At 44.2% G+C, this 23,841-nt stretch overlaps 1 protein-coding gene across 1 annotated transcript in view; it reads left to right on the top strand.

Moving 5' to 3' along the window:
* Positions 1-23,841, top strand: part of LOC112256660 (ryanodine receptor 3) — a 162,539-nt gene that overhangs the window by 51,731 nt on the left and 86,967 nt on the right. Inside the window, exons 4-12 of the mRNA XM_024430062.2 lie at positions 2,860-2,934; positions 3,166-3,244; positions 4,757-4,869; positions 5,877-5,976; positions 6,073-6,166; positions 6,996-7,070; positions 7,698-7,854; positions 8,591-8,755; positions 15,786-15,907. Coding sequence (XP_024285830.1) covers positions 2,860-2,934; positions 3,166-3,244; positions 4,757-4,869; positions 5,877-5,976; positions 6,073-6,166; positions 6,996-7,070; positions 7,698-7,854; positions 8,591-8,755; positions 15,786-15,907 — 980 coding nt within the window. The remainder of the gene's footprint in view (positions 1-2,859; positions 2,935-3,165; positions 3,245-4,756; positions 4,870-5,876; positions 5,977-6,072; positions 6,167-6,995; positions 7,071-7,697; positions 7,855-8,590; positions 8,756-15,785; positions 15,908-23,841) is intronic.

Below are 23,841 nucleotides of genomic sequence, written 5' to 3'. Positions count from 1 at the left end.
GGCTGTTTAGTCTTGCTCGCAGCTTGCTCTCCCATTTTCATTGGAAATGTATCCTAGGGTTACAATAGTCCCTTCAGGAAAAACAAATAGATTCCCCACAGAAAGCTAGTGTGTTTTTATATGCAAACATTAATGCGTATGCTGCTGAAACGACTAATGACATTATGGATTTATTTCAAGAAGTGAGTCGATTGTGTCACAGCACTTAGCAACATGACAAAGACAAATGGAACCGGGTATAGACTTGCTATACAAATGGTCTCGCTCAACAGTTACTGCTCACATTTCTTCTGGCCAAAGAGAACATGCTACACCTCTCCTGGATTAACATCAGATGAATGTCACTCTTCAGTCCCTCCTTAGGGGATTTAGGAGTAAGTCCAGAATCCCTGAATATTACCAACAAATTCTTACCTGTTGACAAATTCTGCACCTAACTTCAGGCATACAATAGTGAGCTACATTACATGAATTATGACTGTAGAAATCAATACACTGACATTTAGAAGGATTCAAAAAAAGAGTTATTATATTTGGGAAGTGAAGCAACTCCAACTCGTTGTTGCCTTGCCAAACTGCTAATGATAGAAATAATTTCCATAATTTAAGCTGTGGAGCTTCGTACTCTTTGAGTTGAGTTCAAAGATAAATGGACTTGTCAATGCTGCAGCTTAGCGACCACACTGGACTCCAAATGATGGGGAATTAAAAAATCAAGCCTGATTGGTTCCATCACAGCTGTGTGAACTGGAAAAGCCCTTTGGCAAGAGTAAAGCACAGGCAGACTGGGCCTTCATGTGCCCTTAAAGCTTAGTGAGACGTTTTCAAGTGAAACTGCTTGTTTACAATAGCTAAGCTGCTTTCTACTTGCCACTCTTAACCCCCTTGCATCTACACTTGTGTAGTAACTTCAGTTAACGTGATCTGCTAGACCAGTTCAATATTACCAGAGGGAAGGCCTTTAGTCACTCTTTCTCCTTGATGCACTATTGTCCTCTCTCTAAGGAATGCTGTGGAGACTGATTCAGACCTGGTCTGGAGAAAACATTTGAACACTGGGTTATATCTCCGTAAATTCTCTCTCCTCATATGCATCTCTTATCACTAACACTCTCCATTCCTCTGTTCCTGCTCCGAATTGTCAATGGAGGAAACACCACGAAGGGAAAATAGTAGTTTCTGGAATCAATATTATTGAGCAGATGAGCTACAGTGGAGAGTATTGACTTAAAGAAGAAATAACTTATTGATATACCGTATTCAGCTGGTCTCTATACTAATAGGCAGGGATTCCTTAAAGTGGAATATGATCTTAGTAATGGTATTTCGGACTGATATTTGTGTTTGTTTGAGGGGTTATAGATATTGTGAACAGTGAACACACAAGGCTCAGAACACCGTTGCAGAAGTAAGCTATCAAACATCCATACAGCTCCGTTTCAGCTAGTGACCCCAAATGGAATTCTGTGTGAAGTTCCTCTGACGTGTCCAAATTGAGCAGTGAACACACTTGTGGTTTCATAACTTTGTTTACTGGGCTAAGGATCAAAGGTCAAACTGTCGAAGTCAGTGACTGAAGTGCCCAGGGTGAGGCAGGGTAAGGCAGGGTGAAGCTGATACCCTGTGGCAGGGCGACGTGTGCAGTGGTATTTCAGTGCCACCTTTGAGAGAAACCCCATTGCTGTCACCCTGGTGGCTGCTGGATAAATGCAGGGGGGTGATGTGCTGCTAAAGGTCATGCTTTCTCGATTGATGTCAGCATGTCATCTCCTGGCAACAGCTGGGGGGGTGATCGTTTCCCCCCGCCTTTGATCAAATAGCCTTTCCCCTTCTGGGCCAGGGACGCTAGGGACAGAGGAATCTGAGGCTGCCACAGCTGTGGATGGTGTGAGGTTATGATAAGTGTTATGTTTAGAACTGGTCTAGTTCTCTCAGATTGTGTTGGGTTGAATGCAGCTGGATATGCCCGATGCACATTAAACTATCCCTCAGGAAGCCTGAACAGCCTGACATGGTGCTGGCACGGCTGCAGTCTGATAATCCATGGCAACTGCATTGAACTGGAGGCTATTGTCTTAGCAAAAGCAGCACAGATAGAGGATGCACAGTGTGTTTGGTTAAGAAGACACTGGCATGCAAAATCAATTATGTCTCAAATAAGATCTTGCACAGCACGTAACCATCTGTGATTTACCAACAATACTGTAAAACTCATATTTTCTTTAACTTACATACCCTTCTCAGTAATGTAACTTTCTCTTACCTTACTGCTCCATAGAGGCTCATAAGAAAGGTGAGTAACACATGGTTGCCTGCAGAGCGAAGGGACAGGTTTGCAAGCAGAGCCCAAGTAGTGACCTCACATCACTCTTTCCCCTACCCATCTCCTCGAACTGCTGTGAAACCGCAGTGGAACCTTGTCTTCCTCTCCTAGTGCTTTCTGTCACAAACCAGACCCTTCTTACTGTAACACAAGGTCTTTGTTACCAATGCATTAGAGGCAGAGAGCTCTCTCTTTCTCACCCCCTTTCCTTTTTACCTGCAGCCGTGTGACGATCATCTGTATTCTTCTCCATGGATACAGGAAGCAGGCGTATCCCCTGAGTGACATGTCTGACTGCATGCTTTCAGTGTTGTGTTGTGGACTTCAGGACCGTCGTCAGAGAGGAGAGGACAGGCTGCCTTGTGTGAAGTCATCACAGTCTTAGTTCTCTAACTGTGATGCAGACGGAGAGATACGTGAGAGAGCGACAGAGAGAGAGTGAGAGAGCGAGTGAAAGGGAGAGACAGAGAGGTCACGGGGGACATCCTGTCTTATAGTGTGTCTGGTGTGTGATGGGTGTTGTGCTGTCTCCACAGGCGGCTCAGGGTGGTGGACACAGAACACTTCTGTATGGACACGCCATCCTCCTGAGGCATTCCTTTAGTGCTATGGTGAGACTGCACTGCACGTACACTCTCATACAATACCCAAGAACCGGGGACTGTTTTGTCATTATTCCATGTGTTACTATTTCATAGTTACTGTTTTATAACATTTCATTGGAATTTATTGTTGCATATGTAGTACTGATATTTGTTCCAGTTCTGAATGCTACAGCAGAGTTGTGTGATTCTTTTGATTATTGTTTTCATGTTGCTTTGATGTGTGTCTATACATTGCAGTATCTGACCTGTTTGAAGACTTCAAGGTCACAGACAGATAAGCTGTCCTTTGATGTGGGGCTGCAGGAGGACTCAACAGGTAAAACCTCCTCTATCGGGCTCTAGGGTCACTAGCACACAGTCACTCATAGCTGGGGTTCTGACTGGGACTTCAACTCATGTAGGATTTGACCTGCCCCAGTATTCATTTCAAGTTATCTTAAGCACTGCATGAAAAGAGGGATTTACGGTTTCCTATATTGTAGGAAATGTACCACATTTGCAGAGATTTCAGTTATTTATTCCCTAGGAGATCTCCCCTGAAAACATTCCGAGCAGACTAAAATAAATGTCTTCGATTGGCTCTTTGTCACAATGTCGAGGCTCAGCTCATGTCTCATAGAGATGTAAAAGATGGTCTATCTCTCCACCTATTGGAAGGCTGGTTGCTATGGTGCTTGTATGTTAAGTGTGAGTGGGCTTACACTATATTAGAGTTGGTGTGAATACATTTGTGTGTCTTAAATGTAATTGCGTGTCTATGCTGTGCTCGCTTGTGTGTGTTGCTTTCACCGTTGTCATCTATTCCCAAACAGTAGTTACAGGTTCAACTTTCTGTGTAGCTCAACCATCTGTGTATGTACACTGAACAAAAATAGAAATGCAACATGCAACTATTTCAATGATTTTACCGAGTTACAGTTCATATAAGGAAATCAGTCAATTGAAATATATGTATTAGGACCGAATCTATGGATTTCACATGACTGGGAATACAGATATGCATATGTTGGTCAGAGATACCTTAAAAAAAACAGGTAGGGGTGTTGATCAGAAAATCAGTCAGTATCTAATGTGACCACCATTTGCCTCATGCAGCACTCTGGTGGACATTCCTGCAGTCAGCATGCCATTTGCATGCTCCCTCAAAACTTGAGATATTTGTGGCATTGTGTTGCGTGACAGGACTGCACATATTAGAGTGGCCTTGTATTGTCCCCAGCACCAGGTGCACCTGTGTAATGATCATTCTGTTTAATCAGCTTCTTGATATGTCGGGTGGATGGATTATCTTGGTGTATGGAACATTTTACGTATTTTTTTATTTCAGCTCATGACACATGAGACCAACACTTTGCATGTTGTGTTTATATTTTTGTTCAGTGTAGATATATTTTTTTAATGCAAAAATACTTGTTTGAACTTAAACAACTAAAACCAGGCAAAAAAACTGTAGAAATTATAATGAACCTACATTTTTTATAATTTAATCTCTGAACTATTTTTCTTCAATTACAGTATTTTTAATATAGAATATAGCAGCGCAGTTTGGATTTGGTTGATTTTGTGGTCTCAAACCAGTGAACTTATTAACATTCTTCATCAGGAAATTGGGCAAAATATAATTATTGACAATGAAAAAGATGGGAATATTGTTCCCTTGTCATATAATTGCTACATTTACTATCAATATAGCATTAAAAATAGTTTTCCAGATTGCATTTAGCCCCCAAAAATTGGGATGCGAATGAGACATCCTGGTTAAATTTGGGAGCAAAACCAATTGAGAACCCCTTATGTAGATCATAGATTTATAAATAACATTATTCAGGTGAAGCCTGTTGGTGGACCATCCATCCTGCTTCCAAACAGAGGTCAGAGGGTGAGAAGGTACGCATCGGAGATGATCTCATCCTTGTCAGCGTGTCATCAGAACGATACCTTGTGAGTACACCCTCAGTCTATAAACATCTCATTAAGAATAATACATATTATAGGCTTTTTAAAGTGTCCATCCCCATTGAACAGAGCCATAATGCCAATCAATCCTGTAGGTTAGCCAAAGATTGTAGATCGTGTTCTTGGACTGAAGGTGTCTCCCTCCCACACAGTTCAATCTGTCCATTAAAGCAGACGAGACATTTGGGATAGGAAGCTAAGAAAGAGCAGGGGAAGGCCACATATGTACAGCTGGGATGAAGAGAGCAACACTGTCAAACTGAACAGCTACTGTACCCTACCTTACTCTGTCCCTATCCCTCCTTCCCTACACTGTGCAGCCTGGCCAGCCCTGCTCCCCTGTTCCTCTTCAGGCCCATCTATGAGCATCCCCCAGACACAGACACCCCTGTGTTATTCCCACTGTGTGGGCCTCAGCGCCTTGGCATGCTGGGCCTGGAAAACATCTCCAGCATGACGCAGGGAGAGTGTGACAACAGCCAGCCCAGCCAAGCCCATGTTTATGGGTCTTCAGCAGGGATATGGCAGCCCTCGCTAAGCCAGAGTCCCATTATCATGTTACTGTTACTGCCACGGCTCCGGGCTCTGCTGTCACCAGTGAGATGCTCCCTCTAACCAGGCCTACAGAACCTCCAGGTCCAGTAATGGAGGAGGGAGGTGGAGAATTCCCCAAGTGTCTGGCGCACGCACACACAAACCCAGAACCCTCGAAACTGGCAGATTCCCGAGTCCACTCGCAGTCCTGTACACTCTCCAGCGCCAGCCTTTCTCCAGTTTGATGAATGATTCTAAATCTACTGCAGCGATAACAGCCTTCCTATCACGCCCTCCAATGCATGCATAGACAAACCTCTGAGTTGTAGCCTGGCCCAATTCCTTGAATCAAACTGGGTATTTGACATAGGCCCTGCAGTATAGGCCTACTGGTAGTGTGTCCCCATACTGTAGTTATTGATAGTGTGTGTAACATAATGTTCCTCTGTCTTCACCAGCACCTGTCCATCTCCAATGGCAACATCCAAGTGGACGCGTCCTTCATGCAGACTCTGTGGAACGTCCACCCCACCTGCTCCGGCAGCAACGTGGAGGAGGGTAGGTCCAACGGTTCATTTAGCGTCACTGGCTTATAATGTTGTTTGAAATGTTGTGGGTATCAATTAAAGGTGCTGTTAATCCATCCTCCTAAAGGTTACCTGCTGGGTGGCCATGTGTTGCGTCTGTTCCATGGTCATGATGAGGTTTTGACCATCCCAGGGTCTGAGCAGAGTGATGAGCAACAGAGGTGAGACCTACAGCTGGGAAACAGCTAAAAAGACTCTAAGAAATTAGTTTTCCCCTTAGTCTGTTGTGAATGTGGCTGACCTGGCTGACGCTGGGTCTGTCACTACTCAGTGTGACGCTGGGTCTGTCACTACTCAGTGTGACGCTGGGTCTGTCACTACTCAGTGTGACGCTGGGTCTGAGAGAAGCACAGAAATAATGTCTGCCTTGCTTTCTATAGTCACACAGCGCTAGTGATGACAGCCAGCAAGGTAGCAGAGGAAAAGGCACATGGGGGTCGGGGAGACAGTGCTCTAGTCCGTATAACCATCGCCAGGCGCCGAAGACATGTGAAGGACTCTTCATCTTCCTCCCAGTCACACTGTCAATTTTTAGCTCACTGTTTGTGTGTGGCAATAATATGCTGCTGAATAAATAGCTTTGGCTTTCCGCTTAGTCCTTAAAAGGGAGCATTTTCTTAAGACCTTACATTTTCATAAAGGTCCATCAGACAGGGTCCAAACAGTCAACAAGGACCATGAAAGGTCATTTTTATCTCTGGAGCCAGTCACCCCCATCATTAATAGTTAGTGTTGCTCTCGGTCTCCGTTGGTTACGTGGGTGTCCTGGATGAAGGATGCGCGCGGTTGCCGTGAGGGTAAATATTAAGGTTCATCTGAGGTCCCATTCTGAGCCTTCCTTCCTCTGACCGGATATCACTGTGACAGAAGGGAATAAAGCAGTCAGAGATGGAATCCTGCTAAAGTCATAAAACATGACCATTATGAGCCTGTGGCAGTATTAAAACATTGCAGTGATCCAGACCTTTCATGCACCTCTCGTGCCCCCAGGATAGTGAACTATGAGACGGGGAATGCAGGAGCGAAGGCCAGGTCTCTGTGGAGGCTGGAGCCTCTCAGAATCAGGTGAGTTCAGCTCTTTTTATTTCCTCTCTAGGTTTTCTACCTCTCCTTCTCCGCCTCCCTCTGCTCCGACTCACTTTGATGTTTCATTATGCTTTTTGACACCAACCATTTGTAAAGTATTTGAAAGATTCAATATCAGTGGCTTTCCTCTCAGATATGCCCTGCACTGTCAGATCTGGAATTTGTCAGCCATGTTTAATCTGCTATGGCTTTGACACTGTTTTGTTTTGATGTAAGCATCTGGGCAAAAATGTCTAGTCATAAAAATGGGTATTACATGCCTAATTATTTAGGTGTTTTCAGCCATTTAGTAATTATCTATGCACATGACATGATGCCAGCTACTTAACAGCTAGTCTGGCAGCTAGTTCATCATTTGTACACAAACTAATTAGGGGATATAAGGGGCTTGTTGTTGTTCTTGATACCGTTGTGTGTGTGTGTGTGTGTGTGTGTGTGTGTGTGTGTGTGTGTGTGTGTGTGTGTGTGTGTGTGTGTGTTTGTGTTGTGTGTGTGTGTGTGTGTGTGTGTGTGTGTGTGTGTGTGTGTGTGTGTGTGTGTGTGTGTGTGTGTGTGTGTGTGTTTGTTTGTTTGTTTGCGCGTGTGCGTCTCTGTGCCCCTGGACAGCTGGAGCGGGAGTCACATTCGCTGGGGTCAGCCCTTCCGTCTCCGCCACCTCACCACGGGGCACTACCTGGCCCTGACGGAGGAGAGGGGGGTGGTGCTGCAGGACCGGGAGAAGTCTGACACTTCCTCCACCGCCTTCTGCTTCAGAGCCTCCAAGGTCAGCGCTCAGGACCAGCTATATCTCTCACACACATATGCAGGGATACACGTACGCACACACACAAGCGCGCACGGATGTACAAACACACACACACACCTCAGACTGTCTCTCGATCACAAAGTTGCTCTGGAAAATGTTTCGACTTGTGGCCCCATACCAACCAGGACAAGGTTATTTTAAGTCTGTTCTTGGCAAGGGTGTTTTAGACTGAGCCAGTGATTGGGAGCAATTAGTGACCTCCTACTTATGGATCAACAGCATGGTGTAACCCACCATATTACTGAGGCAGTTTATCATAGGCTTAATACACTTTACATTTCATACCTTTTCTATTGTGTCCATTCTTAATGGGGAAACTAATCTATAGTGATTCATGGGGTCTTGCCTGTGGCCATCATCTGTCACTCACTCAGTGATCTAGGCTATATGCACTGTATCTCCTCTTCTTGTCTCTTCCTCCGTCTGCCTCTCTATTAACCTAGACATCCTGGCGTGTGTAATATTATATAGAGATGTCAGTGCTCCTCCAGTCCTTGACCAGCCTGATACAGATCTGTCAGCATCTTTTAAATTGCTTTTCATAGATCAACTTCCCTCAACACTTTGCATAATCAAATGTGTGATTTGAATAAAACTGCATACATTGTCTGGAGCCTGACTTGGAGACTTTCATCAAAGTTTCATTAAACGGAGTGTGATATCTTGATGTGTTTGGGTCCTTCCTTCCCTCCAGGAAAAGCTGGAGTCGAGCCCTAAGCGGGACATCGAGGGCATGGGGATGGCAGAGATTAAGTATGGGGACTCAATCTGCTTCGTCATGCACGTGGCTACAGGACTCTGGCTGTCTTACCAGGCGCCTGATGTAAAATCATCTCGCCTGGGCCCTCTCAAGAGACGGGTGAGACACCAATGCACTGATTTATTTCTCAAATGTTTGATACAGTGAGAACTTGCTTTAAACATTTATATTCTAATGAATTAACTGCAGTAATAAAACAAATCCCATTAAAATAACAATTGACCAGAAGCACATGCAATAAATATAATGATATATATAAATATAATACATTCCCAGAGCAGATGATGATTCTTTTGGTGGTTTTCTAGCTGATAGTTTTGAAAGAAGTGTGCTTTCTCTGTAACTAAATAAAACACTGATCCAAATCCTCTGGCTGTAATGAATGAGATGTGAGAGGATTGCAGTTTTAGTGTGTGGGTAAGATCACTGGGGAAGCGAAGCCAGGGAAAAAAGACATATTACAATTGATGTGTTGTGATCAAATCAAATCAAATTTTATTTGTCACATACACATGGTTAGCAGATGTTAATGCGAGTGTAGCGAAATGCTTGTGCTTCTAGTTCCGACAATGCAGTAATAACCAACAAGTAATCTAACTAACAATTCCAAAACTACTGTCTTATACACAGTGTAAGGGGATAAAGAATATGTACATAAGGATATATGAATGAGTGATGGTACAGAGCAGCATAGGATGATATCAAGTATATACATATGAGATGAGTATGTAAACAAAGTGGCATAGTTAAAGTGGCTAGTGATACATGTATTACATAAGGATGCAGTCGATGATATAGAGTACAGTGTATACGCATATGAGATGAATAATGTAGGGTAAGTAACATTATATAAGGTAGCATTGTTTAAAGTGGCTAGTGATATATTTACATCATTTCCCATCAATTCCCATTATTAAAGTGGCTGGAGTTGAGTCAGTGTCATTGTCAGTGTGTTGGCAGCAGCCACTCAATGTTAGTGGTGGCTGTTTAACAGTCTGATGGCCTTGAGATAGAAGCTGTTTTTCAGTCTCTCGGTCCCAGCTTTGATGCACCTGTACTGACCTCGCCTTCTGGATGATATCGGGGTGAACAGGCAGTGGCTTGGGTGGTTGATGTCCTTGATGATCTTTATGGCCTTCCTGTAACATCGGGTGGAGTAGGTGTCCTGGAGGGCAGGTAGTTTGCCCCCGGTGATGCGTTGTGCAGACCTCACTACCCTCTGGAGAGCCTTACTGTTGAGGGCGGAGCAGTTGCCGTACCAGGCGGTGATACAGCCCGCCAGGATGCTCTCAATTGTGCATCTGTAGAAGTTTGTGAGTGCTTTTGGTGACAAGCCGAATTTCTTCAGCCTCCTGAGGTTGAAAAGGCGCTGCTGCGCCTTCTTCACGATGCTGTCTGTGTGAGTGGACCAATTCAGTTTGTCTGTGATGTGTATGCCGAGGAACTTAAAACTTGCTACCCTCTCCACTACTGTCCCATCGATGTGGATAGGGGGTGCTCCCTCTGCTGTTTCCTGAAGTCCACAATCATCTCCTTAGTTTTGTTGACGTTGAGTGTGAGGATATTTTCCTGATACCACACTCCGAGGGCCCTCACCTCCTCCCTGTAGGCCGTCTCGTCGTTGTTGGTAATCAAGCCTACCACTGTTGTGTCGTCCGCAAACTTGATGATTGAGTTGGAGGCGTGCGTGGCCACGCAGTCGTGGGTGAAGAACAGGGAGTACAGGAGAGGGCTCAGAACGCACCCTTGTGGGGCCCCAGTGTTGAGGATCAGCGGGGAGGAGATGTTGTTGCCTATCCTCACCACCTGGGGGCGGCCCGTCAGGAAGGCCAGTACCCAGTTGCACAGGGCGGGGTCAAGACCCAGGGTCTCGAGCTTGATGACGAGCTTGGAGGGTACTATGGTGTTGAATGCCGAGCTGTAGTCGATGAACAGCATTCTCACATAGGTATTCCTCTTGTCCAGATGGGTTAGGGCAGAGTGCAGTGTGGTTGAGATTGCATCGTCTGTGGACCTATTTGGGCGGTAAGCAAATTGGAGTGGGTGTAGGCTGTCAGGTAGGGTGGAGGTGATATGGTCCTTGACTAGTCTCTCAAAGCACTTCATGATGACGGATGTGAGTGCTACGGGGCGGTAGTCGTTTAGCTCAGTTACCTTAGCTTTCTTGGGAACAGGAACAATGGTGGCCCTCTTGAAGCATGTGGGAACAGCAGACTGGTATAGGGATTGATTGAATATGTCCGTAAACACACCGGCCAGCTTTTTCTTGGGAACAGGAACAATGGTGGCCCTCTTGAAGCATGTGGGAACAGCAGACTGGTATAGGGATTGATTGAATATGTCCGTAAACACACCGGCCAGCTGGTCTGCGCATGCTCTGAGGGCGCGGCTGGGGATGCCGTCTGGGCCTGCAGCCTTGCGAGGGTTAACACGTTTAAATGCGTTGTTTGCTCTATAACTTGTCAGTTCATACGCCTTGCGACTGTGATATAAAGGCCTAAAGCTGAGACAATAAGAAGACACTGGCAGAATAAATTCAACCACACCTTTGTTTCCACACTAAACCGGAGAGCAACATCTGTCCACAAAGCATATTGCATGTAACAAACAGTTACATGACCTACAGCATGGTCAAGCAAGTTAATGTTTCCGACATATTTTGGACTACTGATCAACTATTGATTTAGAATCACAGAGTTGTCGCAAAGAAAACAGAAGCTGCCTCCACTATTCCAGCACCATTTCAACATCATCAAATCACATATGCTTAGTCTAATACAGTGACTAGGGCTGTTACGGTGACCGTATTTCCGCCACACCGGTAGTCATGAGTCATGACCTCATTCAAATTCCATGTGACCGTTTAATCAGGGTAACTAACACTTCAAGCTCTGATGTTGCTGATGGTCATTAGTATCCTACCAAACTTGCTAACTACCTGGTACTCAGCATTCTATTGTCCCTCTAATCACTCTGACATCAATGCAAATGTAATCGAAAATCTAATCAAACACTTCATATGAGCCCAGGTTGCGCAACATTTCTATAGGCTATGCAATTGCGTGAGAAAACAGAGTTTTGATAGCCACTATTAAAAAGAGGAGGATCCCATTAGCTTTCTATAGGATAGGCTTACTATATTTATTTCTCAACTTTCCTAATATTCAGCACATACTGTAGCTTCGCTTTACAACAGGAGTGGCATTAAAATTAACCATGTTTTTTAAGTGAATAGATTACATGTATTTTTCCCCCCTTCCCCAGTTCTGAGGCAGGTGCATGGTAATGGTCCATTCTAAATCAAAACTAAATTCACACATATATAATTTAGTATACAGTGCATTTGGAAATTATTCAGAAACCTTGAGTTTTTCCACATTTTGATACGTTGCAGCCTTATTCTAAAAAAAAAAATGTTTTCCCGCAGCAATCTACACACAATATCGCATATTGAGAAAGCAAAAACAGGTTTTTAGACATTTTTGCACATTTATTAAAAATAAAATACATATCTTACTTACATAAGTATTCAGGCAGTTTGCTATGAGACTCGAAATTGAGCTCAGGTGCATCCTGTTTCCATTGACCATCCTTGAGATGTTTCTACAACTTGATTGGAGTCCACCTTTGGTAAATTCAATTGATTGGACATGATTTGAAAAGGCACACACCTGTCTATATAAGGTCACACAGTTGACAGTGCATGTCAGAGCAAAAACCAAACCATGAGGTTGAAGGAATTGTCTGTAGAGCTCTGAGACAGGATTGTGTCGAGGCACAGATCTGGGAAAGTATACCAAAATATTTCTGCAGCATTGAAGATCCCCAAGAACACAGTGGCCTCCATCATTCTTAAATGGAAGAAGTTTGGAACCAACAAGACTCTTCCTAGAGTTGGTCCACCTGGCCAAACTGAGCAATCGGGGGAGAGCTCTAGAGAGAGCTCTAGAGGTCCTCTGTGGAGATGGGAGATCAGGCCTTTATGGTAGAGTGGCCAGATGGAAGCCACTCCTCAGTAAAGGGCACATGACAGCCCGCTTGGAGTTTGCCAAAAGGCACCTAAACATTCTCAGACCATGAGAAACAAGATTCTCTGGTCTGATGAAACCAGGATTGAACTCTTTGGCCTGAATATCAAGCGTCATGTCTGGAGGAAACCTGGCATCATCCCTTTCGGTGAAGCATGGTGGTGGCAGCATCATGCTGTGGGGATATTTTTCAGCTGCAGGGTCTGGGAGACTAGTCAGGATCGAGGGAAAGATGAATAGAGCAAAGTACAGAGAGATCCTTGATGAAAACCCGCTCCAGAATGCTCAGGACCTCAGACTGGGGGCAAAGGTTCACCTTCCAACAGGACAACGACCTGAAGCACACAGCCAAGACAACGCTGGGGGGGCTTCGGGACAAGTCTCTAAATGTCCTTGAGTGGCCCAGCCAGTGCCTGGACTTGAACTCAATCGAACATCTCTGGAGAGACCTGAAAATAGCTGTGCAGCGAAGCCATCCAACCTGACAGTGCTTGAGAGGATCTGCAGAGAAGAATGGGAGAAATTCCCCAAATACAGGTCTGCCAAGCATCATACCCAAGAAGACTCGAGGTTTTAATTGCTGCGAAAGGTTTTTTAACAAAGTACTGAGTAAAGGGTCTAAATGCATATGTAAATGTAATATCAGTTTTTTATTTTTAATAAGTTTGCCAACATTTCTAAAAACCTGTTTTTGTTTTGCAGTTATGGGGTATTGTGTGTAGGTTAATGAGGGGAAAAAAACAATTTTATCCATTTTAGAGAGGCCGTAAAGTAATAAAATGTGGAGAAAGTCAAGTGGTCTGAATACTTTCCAAATGCACTGTATAAGAATACTTATCTCACTCCATTTTTCTTCCATGCGTAATATGCAGTAGTCTATGTTTTGTATAACAGCACAATCATAATATTTATTCAGGTTTTTCTTTCGGGCTTGGGCTCATAAGCCTATGCATAATTTCTAATATGTGAATGGGTGTTTTGAATTAATCATCACCTTAGAAAGCGCTGTGCATTTCATTGTGTTGGGCTTTGAAACAACATACACAACAACCATGTTTTACACTGTTTCAACCTGCTGTTGAACTTCTTTCTTCAAATTGATCATCACAGTGAGGTGAGTTTTAAAAGTAAAATAGGCCTACTGTTTTGATGAGAAGTGTTTGATGTGATTTTAGATTGTATTTGTATTGATGTTAGAGGGACAGTAGAGCCCTGAGTACCAAACCATTTGCACCTGATGGAGGAACAATAGGGCCCTGAGTACCAGGCCATTAGGACCTGATGAAGGGGACAATAAATACCTGAATACCAAGTCATTAGGACCTGATGGAACAATAGAGCCCTGAGTACCAGGCCATTAGAACCTGATGGAGGAACAATAGAGTCCTGAGTACCAGGCCATTAAGACCTGTTGGTAGTTAGCAAATTGGGTACTACCAAAGCATGTCCAGAGTGCTTAAAAGGAGATTATGTAGAATGTTACTTTGGTCATGATTTATGACTGCCGGTGTGGTGGAAATGTGGTCACCGCAACAGCCCTATGCCAGGACCATTCACAGTTGAGCTCACTCAGTTTAGCTTAACGCTGATTGGCTATTTACATTTTTTTATTATTATTGCTTGCTGGCTTTCCTTGCATTGAATGCAAGGGAAAAATAAATAAAAAAGGTGGCAACAATGTCATACTCTTTTTGACCTGACAGCATCAGATAGATTGGTTACACATATAGAGACAGAGGGGCGCTGTTTCGCTCGCTCGGATGCTTTCTTCGTTGAGATGCATTCAGCCTCTTGCGAATTGAAAGAACATTATGAAACACAGAGACTAATGATAAATTTAGTCTTTTGTAACATTTTTTAGTGGTCAAAGTTTTTGGGAAGCCTGGCTTTCCTTGGAATCCACGAATACACGCCACTGGAGGATTGTGCGATTATATGACAGTCCCTCAACTCCACAGCAATGCAGCCTAATAGCCTGTAATGTCAGCAGCACCTGTGTTACAGCCTAGCCACACTCAACACCGCTAATCAGGGGTTGGAACCAACATTATTTTCCAATAGTTTAGTTCCATTCCACTGTTCTGACCAGCAAAATAAAGTTCTGAACCGGTTCAAACCCCCCAAAAGTACCAATTTATTTAGTTCCTTTCTGTTCCTATTTTAACCGGTGGGATCAACATTCGTTTTTACATTTAGCTCATTAAATTACTCCACCAATCAGTGCGGATAGAGCAGCGTGCTATAGACAGGGAAAGCTAATTGTTTACATGCTTGATGGACAGACAAGTGTAGGGCGCGAGATGCAACTGAAATGTTGCGGGTGGGGAGCAAGCAAAAGAGAGGGATGGACATGGAGGAGACTTGGCTTGAAGCGCTTACCATCATGACATGACGTGCATTATAATGTGTTTAGTATATTATAGTAGGCCTATCATTCCTACTTCACTGAATTACATAATTATATACTAGCTACTTACTTACGGAGGAGCTGCTAAAATGGAGGAACTTTGAACATCCAAACATTGGCTCAACACCCTGGACCGGAGCTAAAAACAGCTAAAAGCATTCAAAACACGTCATACCTATTTGTAGTTTATAAATCCAATGTGAAACGTGATGACTAATAGTGTTCTTAACTAGCCTAGAAAAAGCTGATAGGCAGACACTGCGAGGAGAAGTTTGAGTGACAGAGTGAGTGCTTTGCATAGGCGCGTTGATAGCAAAAAATAATGCTCCAAACTTAAAAGAACGTTATTCACTGGTTCTCAAGATTTGAAAATAACAGTTCTGTTCTGGAACACTAGAGATCACTTTTGTTCCCGGTTCTGTTTACTTTCCTTGAAAGATTCCGTTATTTTCCCATTTTTGGTTCTATTCCCTGAACCGGTTCCAACCTCTGCTGCTAATCTGTCAACTTCTCTCTTTCTCTCCCTCCCTCTTTTCTTTCTTTCATTCTCTCTCTTTGCCCTCATCTTTCCTTCCTCCCTCTCTTTCTCTCTTTTGCTTTCTCTCTGTCACTCTATTTCTCTCTCTCTCTCGCCACTCCCCTCCTTTGCCTAACCCCCCCTTTCCCGCTTTCTCTGTGTTCCTCCCTCCTCCAGGCCTGCCTCCACTCCGAGGGTCATATGGATGATGGGCTGACCTTGCAGCGGTGTCAGCACGAAGAGTCCCGTGCTGCTCGCATCATCCGTAACACCACCCGCCTCTTCAGTCACTTCATCAGGTACAGCACCTCTAAACCACACAACTACAATTTTGGATGACGCTTATAGGTCATCCAAATGACCGTGATCACCATAACAACCATTCGAATAGCAAAACAAATCAAACTTATATTTAAACAGTGCCTTCAGAAAGTTTTTTTTATCATGGGTACACTTCAACTGTGAGAGACTGAATCTAAAACAAATGCAAATTAATTACTTAAAAATCATACGTGATTTTCTGGATTTTTGTTTTAGATTCCGTCTCTCACAGTTGAAGTGTACCTATGATAAAAATTACAGACCTCTACTCGCTTTGTAAGTAGGAAAACCTGCAAAATTGGCAGTGTATCAAATACTTGTTCTCCCCACTGTAAGTATTCATAACCCTGAGTCAATAATTTGTAGAAGCTCCTTTGGCAGCGATTAGAGCTGTGAGTTGTGTTGGTTATGTCTATCTCAGCTTTGCACATATGGATTTGGGGATTGTCTCCCATTCTTCCTTGCAGATTTTCTCCAGCTCTGTTAAGTTAGATGGGGAGCAATCTTCAAGTCTTTTCACCAATTTTCAATGAGATTCAGGACTGGGGTTTGGTTGGGCCACTCAAGGACTTTCACACTCTTCTTCTGGAGCCATTCCAGCATTGCTTGGCTGTATGCTTGGGGTCATTACCCTGTTGGAACGTAAATCTTCGCCCCAGTCTAAGGTTGTTTGCACTTTGAAGCAAGTTCTCATCAAGAATGTGCCTGTATTTGGCTCCATTCATTGTTCCATCTATCCTGAACAGTCTTCCAGTCCCTGACACTAAAAAGCATCCCCATAGCATGATGCTACCACCACCATGCTTCACAGTAGGGATGGTGTTAGATGGGTGATGAGCTGAGTTTTAAAAAATTCTCATCAGACCACAGAATCTTTTGCCTTATGTTCTGAGTCTTTCATGTGCCTTTTTCTCAAGAGTGTCTTCCGTCTGGCCATTCTACCAAAAATCCCAGATTGGTAAAGTGCTGTAGAGACTGTTGTCCTTCTGGCACGTTCTCCCATCTCTGCCAAGGAACTCTGTAGTTCTGTCAAAGTAATCACTGGGTTCTTGGCCACCTCTCTGACCAAGGTCCTTCTTGCCCTGTTTCTCAGTTTGGTTGGACGGCCAGCTCTAGGCAGAGTCTGGGTAGTTCCATATTTTTTCAATTTACAAATTATGGAGACCGCTGTGCTCTTGGAAACTTTCAACACTCTAGAAATGGTTTTATACCCTTCCCCAGATATATGCCTCATCACAATTCTATCTTGGAGATCCAAGGACAGTTTTTTCCCCAAGTCAAATCACAGGTCTTTAGACTTCACTGCACTGTCAACTGTGGGACCTTATATAGACAGGTGTGTTTCTTACTAAATCATGTCCAAACAATTTAATTGACCACAGGTGGACTCCAATCAAGTTGTAGTGACATCTCAAGGATGCTCAAAAGAAATTGAATGCACCTGAGCTGAATTTGGAGTGTCATAGCAAGGGGGTGTGTAAGTTCTGTATTTAATTTCAATAAATTAGCAAACATTTCTAAAAACATGTTTTCACTTTGTCATTATGGGTTATTGGGTGTAGATCGGTGACGAAAAAAATCGATTTAATCAATTTTGAATTCAGCCTGTAGCACAACAAAATGTGGAGTAAGTCAAGTATGAATACTCTCTGAAAAAGAAACGCCCCCTTTTCAGGACCCGGTCTTTAAAAGATAATTCATAGAAATCCAAGAAACTTCCGAGATCTTAATTGTAAAGGGTTTAAACACGGTTTCCCATGCTAGTTCAATTAACCATAAACAATTAATGAACATGTACCTGTGGAATGGTTATTAAAGCGCTAACAGCTTACAGACAGAAAAAAACACCAAAAAACACCAAAAGAAAGATGCCCAGGGTCCCTGCTCATCTGTGTGAATGTGCCTTAGGCATGCTGCAAGAAGGCAAGACTGCAGATGTGGCCATGCCAATAAATTGCAATGTCCGTACTGTGAGACGCCTAAGACAGCGCTACAGGGAGACAGGACGGACAGCTGATTCAGTGGCAGACCACGTGTAACAACACCTGCACAGGATCGGTACATCCAAACATCACACCTGCAGGACAGGTACAGGATGGCAACAACAACTGCCCGAGTTACACCAGGAAAGCACAATCCCTCCATCAGTGCTCAGACTGTCCGCAATAGGCTGAGAGAGGCTGGACTGAGGGCTTGTAGGCCTGTTGTAAGGCAGATCCTCACCAGACATCACCGGCAACAACGTCGCCTATGGGCACAAACCCACCGTCGCTGGACCAGACAGGACTGGCAAAAAGTGCTTTTCACTGACGAGTCGCGGTTTTGCCTCATCGAAGGAATGAGCGTTACACCGAGGCCTTACTTAATGCAGCTGGTGGCCACACCAGATACTGACTGTTACTTTTGATTTTGACCCCTCCTTTGTTCAGGGACACATTATTCCCATTTATGTTAGTTACATGTCTGTGGAACTTGTTCAGTTTATGTCTCAGTTGTTGAATCTTATGTTCATACAGATGTTTACACATGTTTAATTTGCTGAAAATAAATGCAGTTGAAAGTAAGAGGACGTTTCTTTTTTGCTGTGTTGATATTTTTCCCTCTCCACTGCTCCTGACTGCTGCTGTTGTAGCCTAGGCAACCGAAGACTTGTTTGCTACAACACCTTCCTTGTTTGAGCAAGAATCAACAACGTTTCATCACTTTGTGGAGTACATGTTACAATAGAGTCCATGTTTTCAGCAAAAATGTACTCACCTGCACAAATGCCTGGCCGCCTCAGTTCAAACTTTATTTGTCACATGCTTCGTAAACAACAGGTTTATACTAACGGTGAAATTGTTACTTACGGGTCATTTTCCAACAATGCAGAGTTCAAGGTAGAATATAAATAAATGTATAAATAGAAATAGTGACACAGTGAATAACAAATACAAATAACATGGCTATGTACAGAATACGATGTGCAGAGGTACACGGTTAGTGAATGACCGATACAGATTCTTTGGGGGGTCCAGGAGGCCGATGGCCGATATTTTAGGCCGCTATTCAATATCGTTACGTTTGAACATTTTGATGACAACATTTCCCAGAGACAGCCATGTATGCATTAATGCATCGATTTTCAAATCAAACATTACATTCAACTTTGTTTTTACAAATCTAACTACATAACAACATAATACTTTTATTTGAATGGTACATCTCTTGATAAACTGGGTAAATGAAGACGGCATAGGCCTACAATACAGGTGAATGCATATTCAATAGGAGTGTATGCATTGAGTTATTGAGCTTGTTTTGGCAGATCAGTGGAGTCTGTCATCTGTAGCACCCTTGTCTGTTTGCATTCCATCTGTTACTTATATTAGCCTTCTGAGCAACACATTCTGCATGGAAGCATCACTCCAGCATGTCATGCCTGTATGGAAGGACATCATTTTGAATGGGGTGGCAGGTAGCCTAGTGGTTAGAGCGTTGGGCCTGTAACCGAAAGGTTGCTAGATTCAATCCCCAAGCTGACGGGATAAAAAATATATCATTCTGCCCCTGAACAAGGCAGTTAACCCACTGTTTCTAGGCCGTCGTTTTTAAATAAGAATTTGTTCTTAACTGACTTGCCTAGTTAAATAAAGGTTAAATAACAAATATAGGCACTGCTGTTAGTGTGCGAATATAAAGTACCCTCTATTCAATGCAAATGGGTCCAACTTAACGTCATGATTTGTGATCACGGATGCTTATAAAACTAGTATTTTTGTAATTTTCCGTGATTGTGAAAAAGTTATTTTCAGCTGTCAGGATGCAGCTCTAAACTCAGCTGCCAGGTCAAAATTCGCTAGTTCAGCTATCTGTCAGGAAATGGGCGTGTTGTAACTGGATCCTACTGCTACTATTTGGATAGAGCAAGGCTCCTCACATCTCCTCACATATCTCTCCATGGCTCATATCTAGTGCTACTGTTTACTGGTACTATGAGAACTAGCTCAATGGCAATGACATTTGCCACCAAGCCATAAATGTGCATAATATCTGACAAGGAGAGCGAGGGTAGGAGAAAATATGACACTAACATGCACGTTGTGTCTGAATGACTCAAATATTCCCATACAGCGCCTTCAGAAAGTATTTACAGCCTTTGACTTTTTCCACATTTTGTTGTGTTACAGCCTGAATTTGGTAGCACCTTTTGGTAGACATTGAATATCACTCTGAGCATGAAGTTAATAATTACACTTTAGATGGTGAACCAATAAGCCCAGTCATTACAAAGATACAGGCGTCCTTCCTAACTCCGTTGCCGGAGACGAAGTAAACCGCTCAGGGATTTCATCATGCGGCCAACGGTGACATTTAAACAGTTAGTTTTCTCCTATCACAGCCATTAAACTCTAAGGATCGATCAACAACATTGTAGTTACTCCACAATACTAACCTAATTGACACAGGGGAAAGAAGGAAGCCTGCACAGAATAAAAATATCCCAAAACATGCATCCTGTTTGCAACAAGGCACTAAAGTAATACTGTAAAATGTGGCAAAGGAATTACATTTTGTCCTGAATAAAGTGTTATGTTTGAGGCAAATCCAATACAACACTTTATTGATTACCACGCTATATTTTCAAGCATAGGGGTGGCTGCATCATGTTATGTGTATGCATGTAATCTATAAGGACTGGGGAGTTTTTCAGGATAAAAATAACTGGAATGGCGCTAAGCACAGACAAAATCCTAGAGGAGAAGCCTTATTATTAGTGAATTAACTAAACTAATATTTCCAACAGTAATTCGATTTTGGTTACTGTCAATTCATCTATTTCTTAATACTGCAGCTTCCCAGCTAGACGTTCCTCTACATTTTGTAGAGCTCGTGGCTCAGGCGATGAGTGGTGGCTCACACAGCAGCCAAGGGACTATCGGCAAAGCAGATAGGGAGGGGCCAAAAGACTGGAAGGTCAAATATAGGCCCCATTTATCGGCTTGGCAGATTATCAGTCGTTGTCTAATGTAAGTAAGGGTGAAGTCTCCAGCTCTCTGATCACTACTTTCTTTTTTTGTCTCCTTCTTCTCCAACCCTACCCACTCAGCCCTGTGGTGTATATTCTACAATAAGGATTTGCTGGAGTCCAAGTCAAACCAAGATTCCTTATTTCTGAGCTCAGAGAGAATACCAGAGTTACACAGCGCAGGGTAGACAGTCTGAGTTCCAAAGCATTGGGTGATAAGCACATATCTTTATAGTTTCCTGTTCTTGAGCAGAACTTTATCTATACAAGGACGCAGGTGCAAGTTGGTTTGCAACAGGATGATACTCCCAAGAACAGGAGATTATAAAAGGACAGTTTCACAAGGTTAGTCACATATTCAGTTATGTGGACACATACAATAAAAATGTCCCATTACAGCCCCTACCCAAATGCTCATGTTCTGTCGCAATCTTCGCTCTCTCTCTCTCTCTCTCTCTCTCTCTCTCTCTCTCTCTCTCTCTCCCACTACTCTCCCTTCTGCTAAATACCTTTCTCTCATCTCCTGATTCTACCTTTTCAACCCTGCTCTCCTGTCTTTCCGCATCCTATGACTCGCACTGTCCCCTTACCTCCCGGCCGGCTCGGTCCTCCCCTCCTGATCCATGGTTGAGTGACTCATTGAGACAGAACAGGGCTGTCGGAAGCTGACAAAAATGGAGGAAAACTAAACTTCCAGAGGACCTATCTTCCTTTCACTCCCTCATTTTCTTACTCTATCTGCTGCTAAAGCCACTTTCTATCACTCTAAATGTCAAGCTTCTGCCTCTAAGCTTAGGAACTGGTTTCCACCTACTCCTCCCTCCTCCAGCTCTAGGGATGACTTTGTCAATCACTTTGAAAAGAAGGTTGACGACACCCGCTCCTCATTCAGCCTATTGAGTTCACTGGTCCCACTCACACATAACTACCCTACGCCTTGACCTCTTTCTCCCCTCTCTCCTGTGACTAGTGTGGTCTGGCCACCCAACAATCTACCCGCTCCACCCCATCCCCTCCTCCCTTCTCCAGACCATCTCTGGAGACATTCTCCCATTCCTCACTTCCATCATCAACTCATCCCTGATCACTGTCTGCGTCACATCTGACTTCAAAATGGCCAGAGTCTTTCCCCACATCAAGATACCAACACTCGACCCCTCTGATGTCATGAACTACAGACCGTAATCCCTTCTTTCTTTTCTTTCCAAAACACTTGAGCATGCTGTTTCTGACCAACTCGCTCGCTATTTCTCTACAGAACAATCTTCTTGACCCTTACCAGTCAGGCTTCAAGTTGGGTCACTCAACCGAGACTGGTCGATTCTGTGTCACAGAGGCACTCCACACTGCCAAAGCTGACTCTTTCTCCTCTGTTGTCATCCTCCTAGATCAATCCGCTGCCTTTGACACCATGAACCATCAGATCCTCCTCTCCACTCTCTCAATGCTGGGTGTCTCAGACTCTGCACACTCTTGGATTGCCTCCTACCTGGCAGGACGCTCCTACCAGTTGACATGGAGAGGATCTGTGTCTGTACCATGTACTCTCACTACTGGTGTCCTCCAGCGCTCGGTTCTAGACCCTCTCCTTTTCTCTTTACACCAAGCCACTCAGCTGCTTCAGATCCACACATAGTCTCTCCTATCATTGCTATGCGCATGACACTCAATTAATTTTCTCTTTCCCTCCTCCCTCCTTCTGACACCCAATTGGTGATATGCATCTCTGCATGCCTGAAAGATATCTCAGCTTGGATGTTGGCCTTCCATCTCAAGCTCAACCTTGACAAAACAGAGCTTTTCTTTCTCCCGGGGAAGGCCTGCCTGCTCCAAGACCTCACCATCACGGTTGACAACTTCACAATGTCCTTGTGCAAGGAACCTTTTTTTATTTATTTTATTATTTATTTAAATTTGACCCCCTTTTCGTGGTATCCAATTGTTAGTAATTACTATCTTGTCTCATCGCTACAACTCCCGTACAGGCTCGGGAGAGACGAAGGTCAAAAGCCATGCGTCCTCCGAAACACAACCCAACCAAGCCGCAATGCTTCTTACAGCGCGCATCCAACCCGGAAGCCAGCTGCACCAATGTGTCGGAGGAAACACCGTGCACCTGGCGACCTTGGTTAGCGTGTACTGCGCCCGGCCCGCCACAGAAGTCGCTGGTGCACAAAGGATATCCCTACCGGCCAAACCCTCCCTAACCTGGACGATGCTTGGCCAATTGTGCGTCGCCCCACGGACCTCTCGGTCGCGGCCGGCTGCGACAGAGCCTGGGTGCGAACCCAGAGTCTCTGGTGGCACAGCTGTCACTGCGATGCATTGCCCTCGACCACTGTGCCACCCGGGAGTCCCGTGCAAAGAACCTTGGTGTGACCCTGGACAACACCATGTCGTTCTCTGCAAACATCAAAGCAGTGACTCGCTCCAGCAGGTTCATGCTCTACAACATATGTACCTCACACAGGAAGTGGTGCAGGTCCTAATCCAGGTACCTGTCATCTCCTGTCTGGACTACTTCAACTCGCTGTTGGCTGGGCTCCCCGCTTGTGCAATCAAATTCCTGCATTCCGTTTGGTGTTCAACCTTCCCAAGTTCTCCCATGTCAACCCGCTCGTCCGCACACTCCACTGGCTTCCAGTCGAAGTTCGCGTCCACTACAAGACCATGGTGCTTACCTACGGAGCAGCAAGACGAACTGCCCCTCCCTACCTTCAGCCTCTGCTCTAACCTTACACCCCAACCTGAGCCACCTCTGGTCTTTTGGCCCTCGCACCCCTTCGAGAGGGCAGCTCCCGCTCAGCCCAGTCAAAGGTCTTCTCTGCCCCACCCCCCTTACTAGCACTCACTTTGCGAATAGCTACTTTGAGGCAATTTGTACTTACTATGACTGAGATACGG

Source organism: Oncorhynchus tshawytscha, linkage group LG08, assembly GCF_018296145.1.
Source record: "Oncorhynchus tshawytscha isolate Ot180627B linkage group LG08, Otsh_v2.0, whole genome shotgun sequence".
Classification (NCBI taxonomy): Eukaryota; Metazoa; Chordata; class Actinopteri; order Salmoniformes; family Salmonidae; genus Oncorhynchus; species Oncorhynchus tshawytscha.
Note: the sequence above shows the minus strand (reverse complement) of the source record. Positions and strands in the feature narration are given on the sequence as shown.